The 11,746-nt window shown below is 39.9% G+C and overlaps 1 protein-coding gene across 1 annotated transcript; it reads left to right on the top strand.

Annotated features, from left to right (window-relative positions):
• The first annotated feature begins 2,596 nt into the window (after positions 1-2,596).
• Positions 2,597-5,187, top strand: LOC145479050 (uncharacterized). The gene is made up of 3 exons (XM_081457295.1): positions 2,597-2,837; positions 3,657-4,022; positions 4,803-5,187. Exons 1-3 carry the CDS (start codon positions 2,753-2,755, stop codon positions 5,177-5,179), a joined length of 828 nt encoding a protein of 275 aa, XP_081313421.1. The 5' UTR covers positions 2,597-2,752; the 3' UTR covers positions 5,180-5,187.
• Positions 5,188-11,746: the final 6,559 nt, after the last annotated feature.

Below are 11,746 nucleotides of genomic sequence, written 5' to 3' on the forward strand. Positions count from 1 at the left end.
TGAGTCATCTTCTCCCCCAGAGTCAATGGCATCACTGTTATACTCATCATTGTCACTTTCATCCCTTTCACTGCTGTCAGCACTTGCCCTGTTGTCATTTTGTGTCACTGTCCTGGCATTTCTCAGTGTTGGTTGGCCAGCTCTGAGAGGACTCTTCTGCTACAAGCATGAATGTCTTACAATTGCCTTTACTTTCTCACTCTTGCTGCTTTTCAAATGCTGCTTCAGCCCGTGGTGGTTTTAGTACTTGTTTAGTTCTGGAACATGTAGCTTTTTAGGCTTGGTTAGATCTTCGCACAACTCAGTCCAAGGATAATCCTCCTCCCTACTTAACTTTGCCTTTTCTTCTGCTCTCTTTTTCCTTTTAAATTCCAGCACTTCAAGATGCTGAAGATAATCCACCACAAACTTCGATTTGACAATAAACTTATCTGCAAATAGAGCAATGCTCTCTGGGTCAGATAAAACCAGCCTGCCACTTCCATGCTCTTTCTTCTTTATATTGTTAATCCAATCGGGGAAAGAGCGCATTACTACATGAGCATCATGAAAGACACTCATTCCAAAATGCGCAATAATGGCGAAAGCGACGAGTCATTTAAGAAAAGGTTTACAGCTGAACGATCCAGGCAGTTTGACATCTTACAAGCAAAAGAAGCAATCTTTCTAAGTGCGGATGGCTGTTCAGAAAGGGCGAGTGAGTTTTCCATGCAAGGGTACCAGTTGAAGCCCAGTGATGGAAGAAAACTGAACTTTTCCATCAAAGAGCACAGAGCAATGGTGGAAAAGTTGAATGTCATATTGAAAGATGTAAAGGAACACGATTCCACACTCTTTCAGTCCAATGGGCTTGCTTTAAAGCAGGGCGAAGAATTTGCCTACAGTTTTAATGTAAAACAGATCAAATGTACAGAAGCTAAGTTGACGAAGGTCACGCAGGACATGGAAGCACTAGAAAATAAGAAGAGCAATTATAACAGCATATTCAAAGGCATACTCAAACAGCACATCAACAAAAGGAGAAGGAAATAAGAAAACCGCGGAAAGTCAAATGAAAGAAAGAGGAAGCGGACTGAAAACAACGTCCAACGAGTTTATGGAATCTGTGTTGGAAACCCGCTAGGAAATGATCTTCCACAATGCCTTGTGTACCCTCCTAGAACGGCCGTCCCGGAAGAGTGTCTTAAAGTTGAGGATGTTGCCACGTCGATATTTAGAAGAGATGGGCCATACGTCGCACAGCTCTTGGAAGGAAATTATTTCATCAATGCTGCAAGAAGCAGAATCACCACCAACCTTGAGCGGGAAGTCAGAGATTATGTTTACACCTTCATGTACCCTGAAGAGTACACTCTGACGGAAAGCATTGTTGCTTCTTGCAGCATTGGTGAAAGAGACTCCCATAGCAGCGCAAGTGGCGACGAAGAACTCGACGACAGCGGAGATGAAGATGAGTGCCAGTGAAAGTTGCATTCGAAAATAACAGTGTTAAATACTTCTTTTCAGTAGCTACAAATGCTTTTTGTCACCAAACGTTTTTTTAAAGCAGAAGGAAAGTTTGTAATAAATTTGTATCCTGCCTTCTATGTTTATTCTATAGCAATTTTTTTGACATTCAAACATCATGCCATTTTAAAGTTTTACTAAAATATTTCACGTGACCCCCCCTTTTTCCCTTATTTTTTTGGGATGGCCCCCCCTCGAAAGCCATTTTTTTTCGCATGGCCCCCCCCCAAATCCCACCAGCCCCCCCTACCTTATAAAAAATGAACGGTCCCTTACTAAAGAAGTGTAAATTTGATTCAATTTTTTCTCGTTTCATTCGCCATTTCCACGTCCCCCATTAAACACCTTGTTTGCCCCTCAAAATTTTGCATAAGCCTTGTCTTCAGTTTCTCATGGGTCCACTGTAATACCCAGGAGAAATGGGAAACAAAGGTTATGCAGAATTTTGGGGGGCAAACCAGGTGTATTATGGGGCATGTGGAAATGGCGAATTGTTTTCTTGTCTTTTTGTTTTTTTCGATCTTACTATTTGAACAATTTCATAAGAGAAAAACACTCGGCTGCGATATGGTAAATTGCTTATTTCAGAACTCAAAGGGAAAGAAAGCTTAGTCCTTCCAGGTAGATGGTAATTTTCACCTCAGATTTTATAACTTTTTCTTGCTCAGTTCTTCCATTTATGGGCAGAATATTATTCTCAAGGAGTTGTGAGAAAATAAGTCTTCGTGCACAGGTCTACATTTGTTCGTCCTAGTATTCCCCTCACTATCAAGGATTTTGCGTAGACAATCCGGACGTTTTCATGGTCTTTCATTAGAGCCTCAGTTCCGACCTTATATAGGAACATCTATGTTGAGCTGTGGTCAAATTTTCTCCAATTTCAGACCATCAGAAGCTGAACTTAAATATCCGTAGTTTAGGTTTTCTAATTTGGAAAAAAAGATTGATGTTGCTATGAATCCATCCGAAACACATTCAAATTAAACATGTGAACCAGCTTAAAAATGCTGGCTCGAGAGTTTAGGATTTCAATAAAGGTTGACCCTTTTTATGTTGTGTCACCGTCTGGTTAAAATGCGTATGTGCATATATGAGAAAGTATTAAAAAAAGATCAATAAGATCAGTAATTTATCAAAAACAGCTAGGTATATAAGTAAGTGATGTGATGTGATATTAAGATCACTAAAAACAAACTAATTATGCAATCCCTTGCAGTGGGTTCCAGATTCTTCTTCTAACTTGATAATGGCTTTGCTTCAGAGGCCATGGCTCTTGTTGTTGTCGCTGGTGCTCGTTGCTGGTCAAGAGCCTGAGATTATTGTACTTAAAGGTAAGAAAAACCCACCAGTGTCTGTAAATGTATAAACTATGGCTATAATTGAAACATAGGAGGTGAGGAGGTGCAATGGTTAGAGCGTAGATCCAGGTTAGAATTAAGGCTCTGTTGTGGGGTTGATTGTGTAGTTACCTTGAGCAAGACACTTTGCACTCATTACATAAAGCTCTCACAGTGCCTCTCTCGATCTGCCCAGGAGTAGAAATGGATACCATGTAAATTGTTGAGGTAACATGAGAAAAATTAGAGGCCTAACCTGCACAATGGACTAGCATTCCACGCAGGGTTAGAAGAAATACTCCTAATGGCTTCATGCTAGAGAAACTAGAGATGACCTCTGGCACGGGACTTCCCTTTAAATATATCTTATATTTTGATAAAAGATATATTTAAAGATATATTTATAAATATGTTATTTATAAATATATTAGATATATCTAAAAGCTTTTCATATTTAAGAACCATTTTTTTTTCCATTCTGACTCTTCCCCTTTCTTCCTTCCTTCGTCATCTCCACCCTGACTCTCCTCTATCAGTTTTTTTCCCTCCCTCAATTGTAGGGACTTCACTACATCTACATTAAAAGACGCAAAGTTTTGAAAGTAGGAATTCTTCCAACCTGGTTTGTGATGTCGGAGGTTACATTAAAATGGAAAGAGATCTTTCACTAATAAAGTCACTGGAGGATAAAACACTGAAGAACTTATAACAAACCTTCAGCAAACAATACTGGCTAACAGTGAGGAACTTAATTATTTATGGTGCAACATTGATGATCTAAATTCCCTCTGAACATTTTTACATTTCCATCAGGCGAACGTTTTCTTGCAAGAAGACGGGACAGCAGCTACTCTTACGGTAACGTGACGGAGGATAGAGAATTCACATTTCTGCTCAAATTCGACAGTGGAGATACAACGGAGTACAGCTATGAGGATAAAACAGCAGTTACACCCGACTCTATACCGGCTTGGATTAACATAGGTGATCACGTTCTCGCGGTGTCACCCGCTGCAAGTGCGAGCGAGCAATACCTTGTTGGCTTTGTATCTGATGATTTATGTCGAGGACAAGACAAGGAGTATTATGAGGTTACTTTGGACCGTGATCACCAAGTCGGCAACTATACGATCGATAAGCTACGAAAGCTGCCTTTCTTCTCCTCCTCAGTTCATCAAGGTATTAATTTCATTGTATGCTACTGAAAGAACTAGTTTCAACTGAGTGTGGTAAAACTAAAACCAAAACATTTGTAACGGCCAATTATAGGGGACGTAGACAACACAATCAACCAATCACAATTCTATATATATTTAAGTGACCCGCGCCAAGAGCGGGAAAAATGACTGAGACCAAATCGCGATTGGGTTTCGTTTTGTTTCTCATTGGTTGAATAGAGCGGTTTTCATTCGAGTGTCGTGAAACCAAAAACCATCATCATCATCTTTACTTTCTCTCCTTGTGGAGAATGGGGCCATGAATCCTTCTCCTTCAAGCAACTCGGTCTTTTGCCGCTACTTCTGCTTCCCTCCGAGATGTTCTCTCTCTTTGTTGACTGTTTTTCGCCACGTCTCTCAGTCTTGGCCGTCCTCTTCGACGTTTGCCTTCAGATGCCAAAAACCAAACCAAAACCAAACCAAAGTAATTGCCTGATTAACAACGCTCAAAAAAAACGAACAGAAAAGTTCTAAAACCCTCAAACCCTCGTTAGCATAGGGAAAAATATTGTCAAAAAATGGTTTTCCTTGTACTAAGGGTCGCATGGCATTGTGGGTAAATGTACAGACGCCATCTTTTTTCCTACGGAGGATTGAAGACCACTCTAGGTGGCGTTAGTCTTTTTTTTTTTTTTAAACGAGTCACAGGTTATTGTGAAAGCAAAATCAAAGCAATTACGAATCACCTAAAGTAATTAAAAATTATCTCGGCTAAAGATCCTGTTTTTCAATCTTTTTTCAGTCGGAGCTCGTGTTTTTGCTCGAGGAAATGACAATCTCTACCATCGCGGTTTCGTGAAAAGAACAGGTTACCATGGCGATACGCTTTACATTGAGGTGCAACTGGACCAATCAGGATCCATTTCGCATCAAGCTAGCGACCAAAGAGCCATTGTCCTGGACATAATCCCAAAGTACAGTCACGTGCATGCAACGCAGCGTGTGATTGGTTACTATCCCGGATACTCAAGTTACCTCCCTGGAACAGTACTTAGACGGAATACAGGCTGCTTGAAATCAGCTTACCATGTTCAGTTTGACATGGGACAACAACGCGAGCAAGATTTTAATGACATTAGAATTCTACCACCACCTGTACAATTTCTATTGTTTCCCTGAAGTGGATCTTTAGCGTGACTTTTAAAAAAACATTTACTTGGACGGGAGACAAATGGATGATACCTAAGCACAAGACAATTATATTACAGCAGTTTTTAAAGGACGAATGAGGTTTATTTTGGTGTAAAGATAACTTACACCTAAGTCGTAGTCCTTAATACCCTAAATAACATTGTAATTTCAAGTTCCATTTTCAGTCTTCTGAACTTAAACGGGGGTAAATTAAACAGTTTTTAAACGAGGAATGAGGTTTATTTTGGTGTATAGATAACTTACTCCCATGTCGTGGTCCTAAATACTCTAAATAACATTGTAATTTCAAGTTCCATTTTCAGTCTTCTGAACTTAAACGAGGGTAAATTAAACAGTTTTTAAACGAGGAATCAAAGGTTTATTTTGGTGTAAAGATAACTTACACCTATGTCGTGGTCCTAAATACTCTAAATAACATTGTAATTTCAAGTTCTAATTTCAGTCATCTGAACTTAAATGGAGGTAAATTAAAACTTAATGTATTACGAGGTTCAAAAGCTCATTCCTATAGTCTTCCGCCTTCACTTGTGTTATTCTGAAGGAATCTGATTCACTACGAACACAGGTAAACACTACCCGGCTCCCAGTGAGCCCGAACGAAGCGAGGGAGCCTGCAGACATTCTAGTGATGCCGCCGTTCTAGGATACCAGCTCCTGGTATCATGATATGATTGGTTAAATCGCTGATTGTTGACATCTTTGAGATGAATATTTGACAGATCTTTGTAAAATTATACGACTCCAACGGTTCGTTACAATAGTGCATTTGCCGTCCCCTTTTAATTACGGTCTCTCGAGCTCTCGTTATTTCACAAGTGATTCTGAAGGGTACTTTATGCTCTGTCACGAGGAAGAATTTTAAGTAGAGGCTAGTGAAGTAGAGTCGTTTGGCGATGCTATAGCAATTTGTTTTAGAGGTCAAAGGCATGGTTTCCGGACTTTCCGCTGTTATCTGCTTGTCGCTTCGAAGAGTTTGACACCTCAATCATGGGCTTATAATTTCTTTGGGCTCATTTCAGTATTGCAAAATATGTTTTGAGCTCTCTAAAGTAATGGCTCTGGAGGGACAAAGTTAAGTTTGAAATATTCCGTGAACATGTTGCTTACTTGCACTCTATATTATGATGCCCGGCCCAGCTATTTGATTAGCTCGATTAGAACTGTTTGCAAGTACCGAAAATGTAGCTTCTTGACAGGTCTAATTCCCTCATTGACTGATTTCAGTTGTTACATGCTTATCATTAAGGGCGGATAGGCACATCAAAAACAAAGTCTACAGGCTCCCCTGTCCCCGCCCCGATCGCTTTGCTCTCCGAATTCTTCTGTTTCGCGCTCGCCGAAATTTTTTTCCGTCCTCACCGGGAGCCTGTTCGCAGGCTAGCCCCCTATAAAAAGATACAACCAACGCAAAGCAGCGACAAATGAAACTAGTGGCCCTCCGGATGTAGCGACGCCAAAGCTATGTGACTTGTTATTGAGGATCAATGGAAAAAACGTGATGCGATGTTTGTTTAGACAATCCTTACTCTGAAAGCGAATAAGATGTATTACTGATATAATTGTTTCTCCCTTCAAAAAGAGCTTATTCCATTCACAAAGTTTTGTTCAAACGTTTTGTCTTATTACGAGCTGTTATGCACGTCTTAACTGTCCCCGAAGAAGAGATCTCAGGAAAGTATCGATGGCTATGGTAGCAGCGGAGTCCAGACAAAACTGAAATTAACGACAGTCCTTTTGGAAAATTATGGTAGCTTATAAAAGGAATCGACTTTTCAACGGTTCATGCCAGACACTGGTCTTGATCGCAATCATATGTTAGTGATGAAAAAGGAAATTATCTCTTGTGATGTGGCTGGTCATGTTGATTATGACTTTTGTTCAGGCATTTAGTTGCTAGCCGGGAAGCACTTTCGTGAGATCTTCCGCTCCTAAAACCTTCACAGTTGACATTGTTGTCACAATAAAGTAAAAAGAAGTTGTGGCAATTTCAAAACCGGAGAACTACGTGCGAAACTACAGAAACTGGACGTACCGAGAATGCGTTAGTACAATACTTGAAAATTGCTTTCGTCTACACATTGGAGAGATGTCGTTCTTCCCCTTTGGATACATCAGTATCTGAAGAACGCTTAAGGAGATTGACTGATTATTGACTGAACTAGATTACCGAGCCAAATCTTCTTATTGTTCTTTTTCTCTTCATCATCTTGTCTTCCAAACAGTTTTTAAATTTCAGAAGGTCCAGCATCAAGGCATCAATTTCTCTCTGAAGACAGCAACTTTTCTCTGTAAGCTTCTCAATCTCAAGCGCGACCTCCATCAAGCCAGGCCTGGGCAGAGGAGCTGGAAATGTTGTTCTAAGGCGTTTAAAAGCAGAATGAGGATAGCTGTGAGTGTAGGAGCCTTCATCGCTCGTGGGTGGATCAGGGTACCAAGATGGCGAGGAACTGTTGTGTTGTTTATCCATACTTAGCTCATTCGTATAACGTCAGTTCTTCTTCCTGTTCTTCTTCTTATTCACTGATTCTTGCTTCTTACTTCTGTTTAAAAGAAATTCAGATACAGTCATTTATGCATTCATTAGGACCTGTATGAAGACTACCGAATTTTCAAGCAAATTTTCGTTTTCCCTTGGAGGTTTGAAAAATCGGCATTCCAATGTTGAAACCTATGGATTAAAACTTAAATTTGACTGAGCCGTACCCTTGTAAAGTAGAGCCAATTGTGTCTAATGGGTTAATAGTGCTAGCTGTGGTTTTCATCGATTTCATGTTTCTTTCATAATTGTTTCCATTCGTTACACGGCTCCATAAACTCCTAGCTTAAACCCGTACAACTGCACATAAATAATGTTGTTTTTGTTACCTTTTTATGCGTGGTTTCAGGCAGTTTTCTTATTTAACGGAAGCCTATACTAGGCCGAGGTATTCACCTTATGTTGACTCCTGAACACTAAACTTGATACAACAATGGGCAGAAGAAGATTCCGCTTTTTTAAAAGATCATCGGAGATCCGATGCCTCAAAACTGAGCGAGACGATCTTTTAAAAGATAATAACTATGGCCCTCACGCGTGACCTCTATCGATTAAACGTGAACCATCCACACGTGCTCAATACCAAAAACATGTGACTAAAAGCGTTTTGTGAGCTACAGATCCGTCGGGCACTACAGAGACATCTCTAGTTCTTCTTGTGTGCTTCCATTTTAGTTGCTACTAAATATTCCTCGCTTCATCTCGCAATTGAAAGCTTACGCTAAGAGCCAGACAACTTACCAGCGTAAGCTGTTAATGTATAAGCATGGCCCGAATTAGGAGAATATACATTTTGATAACGGAAATAAACGTCTCAAGTGGCTCATTTTCCTTTCTTTTTCGCCTCAGTGGAAACTTCTTGGTACAAACGCTACTTTACTCCAATTAAAATCCACAAATATGATTTGTTCTCTCAATGTTTCTTATTCGCTGGAAGAACACGATCCACTTTAAAGACTTGAAAGGGAAGATTGTTCTTGATTTTTGGCTTTAAAATACATACAAACGAAGGTTTTAGCGCGCACCTCGTGGATTATTCGCCAACAGAAAGAAGCGTCCGTTTGGTAACTGTTAAATAAAACATTCTATCCGTGCGCGTTTTTATCGAGCTTTGGATCATTTTTCAGGGGTTGGGAGAACTTGAAAACGCTGTGGAAACACGCCTGCTTCTCCTGCTTCCACTCGATCCCGGAAATAGAGAAAAATATTTTATATATATAAATATTATTGCTTCGAAATTTCTCGCGCAGTATGAATAACCCAGTCTTTTTGAAGATTCACTAATTTCCCTTTTAATTATTGGTTCCCTTAAAACATGTAAACTTTTGTCATCTTACAGACACATCAGCATTTTAACTCACGGTGCAAAAATTGTATGCAATTTACCTCAAGCTGTCGTGCTCCATTGGTTATGTCAAGTAGGACAGCAAGAGCTTGTATTAAGCCGGGTGCAGGCTATTAAATTGTTGTCACCTGTGAACAAATTACATGACAGAGTTTGGGTATCTTACTAAGCAATACGCACTTTTGCTTTAGGAACACTGAACAGATTCGAGACAAATTAAAATAAAAGCAACCCGCAGTAAGAATAGGTACAGTGACAGCACATAATAGCAAGAGCTACTCTCACCTTTTTCTACTTACCGAAGTGGAGAATAAAATTTGAACTTGCAGTAAGCTTCTTCACTACATAACGGCACTGACCGTGTAACCCTGAATTGTATGTACTCGCTTGAAAGGAGACTTAAATGTCTTCTCGGCATTTTTTTTTGTTAAGAAACATGGTCTTCACGTTGAAAACGTGAATCTGCTAGCCGCACGTGGTAATTGTTTGGACACGTTTTCTCTTAGCTAAATAACTGTACAGATATCGCGATCTTAGAGTAAAATGACAGAGGTCAATTTTCGTTTTTGTTTACTGGCAGATAAGAGCATTCGAATACCTCTTCCAAGTCCTCGCAATCAGTCGTAGTACTCTCGGTCACGAAATGGGAATAGTCAAGACATTGCGGAAACAAACAATTACATTCAAACCCACACGGTGGATTCACAAACTGTTTTGGAATGATAAACATCTTGGTATTTTTTTAGGTTTTGCTACAAAAAAACCTGTTCGGCGATTTTCCACGACCGAGTATCTCTTGGTCTGGTGGATACTGAGACGTCAAACAATCTATATTTAGACACGCTAGATCGAAAAAAGCAGAGGTGTCGTTGGAGGTCGTTACACTCAGAGCCTTACAAGCGCTGGACGCGATAACAATTTTTGACCACTGGTAACTGCCAGAAATCAAGACTCGCCAGAAAAAACTGTGTTTATGCCAGGCTAATTACCAGTACTCCTCGCAACTGAACTCTTAACTCGTGATCACCAACTTTGCTTTCCATCAACTAATGGATTCATGTTCTCGCGATCGAAACAGCAGCTTTGTGAGTGATATCGACGACCACACCCGTTAGTTAGCACCCTTGATCAATAGCAAGAGTAAATGAAGAGAATTTATCCTACATATACTAAAAGGGCGTTGCGTACGTAGATAATCCTGCCGTTTTCATTAGATGCTCAGTTCCAACCTTTTATATAGGAACATCTGTAGTGAGCTGTGGCCAATGTTTCTCCAGTTTCAGACTATTAGAAGCTGAACTAAAATATCCATAGTTGGATTTTCCAATTTGGAAAAAAGGTTGATGTTGCAATGAGTCAATCCGAAACGCATTCAAATTAAACATGTCCACTAGCTTAAAAATACTGGTTCGAGAGTTTTGGATTTCAAAAAAGGTTGACCCTTTTAATGTTGTGTCGTCGTCTGTTCAACACGTAACCTCAGGTATACTAATAACCTGGTTAAAATGCGTATGTGCGTATATGAGAGAGTATTAAAAAAGATCAATAAGATCAGTAACTAATCAAAAACAGTTAGATAAGTATCTGATATTAAGATCACTGAAAGGAAACTGATTTTGCTATCCCTCGCGGTTGGTTCCAGATTCGTCTTCCAACTTGATAATGGCTTTGCTTCAGAGGCCATGGCTCTTGTTGTAGTCCCTGGTGCTCGTTGCCGGCGAAGAACCTGAAATTATTGCACTTAAAGGTTAAAAAAAAGTTTCTATAATATATGAACTACGGCTATAACGAAAGGAAGTGCAATGGTTAGAGCGTAGTTCCAGGTTAGAATTAAAGCTTGATTGTGTAGTCACCTTGGGCAAGACACTTTGCACTCATTACATAAAGCTCTCACAGTGCCTCTCTCGATCCGCCCAGGAGTAGAAATGGATATCATGTGAATTGTTGGGGTAACATGAGAAAAATTAGAAGTTTAACTTGTACGCTGGACTAGCATTCCATTCAGGGTTAGAAGAAATACTTCTTATGGCTTCATGCTAGAGAAACTAGAGATGACCTCTGGCTCGGGATTTCCTTTTTACAATTATTCTTCAACCTTAAAACAGCAATTCATTGCAACTGAACAAAACCTAGTACACGTAATGCGAAAAAACAATGACGTCTTTCAGTTTCTCAACAGAATATGGCCTCTTGTGAAATGTCCGCTAGAGCCGTTATTTTTCAGGTAGTGTCTGTCTTCATTTAGCTTCCTCACCAGTCAATTTAACCGGTCGTATTAACGGGGTAGTTTTATAAAGAAAATAAGGACTGAGCACCCCCAAAGGTGGTTTTTGGTCGTAATAAAAGGGTGGTCGGATTAACGAGGTTTTCAGATAGAGGAATTTGTGGGCTTTTGCTCGGGCCATAAAAAAGTGGTCATAATAAAGGTGTGGCCGTAAGGCGGGGTTCCACTGTACATCTTGAAGCTTTTCATATTATGGGACAGTTTTTTTCTCATTCTGAATCTTTCCCTTTTTTCCTTCCCTCCACACCTCCACCCTGACTCTCCTCTATCAGTTTTTTTCCCTCCCTCAGTTGTAGAGACTTCACATAAGAAAACGCAAAGTTTTGAAAGTAAGAATTCTTCCAACTCGGTTTGTGGTGTCGGAGGTTA

Source organism: Orbicella franksi, chromosome 2 (genome assembly GCF_964199315.1).
Source record: "Orbicella franksi chromosome 2, jaOrbFran1.1, whole genome shotgun sequence".
Lineage (NCBI taxonomy): Eukaryota > Metazoa > Cnidaria > Anthozoa > Scleractinia > Merulinidae > Orbicella > Orbicella franksi.

Bases quoted from the DNA above. Each gene is read 5' to 3' on its own strand.
- LOC145479050 (XM_081457295.1), top strand. From the start codon at position 2,753: ATGGCTTTGCTTCAGAGGCCATGGCTCTTGTTGTTGTCGCTGGTGCTC. The intron at 2,838-3,656 runs GTAAGAAAAACC...CATTTCCATCAG, and splicing joins TGAGATTATTGTACTTAAAG to GCGAACGTTTTCTTGCAAGA. The intron at 4,023-4,802 runs GTATTAATTTCA...ATCTTTTTTCAG, and splicing joins CTCCTCCTCAGTTCATCAAG to TCGGAGCTCGTGTTTTTGCT.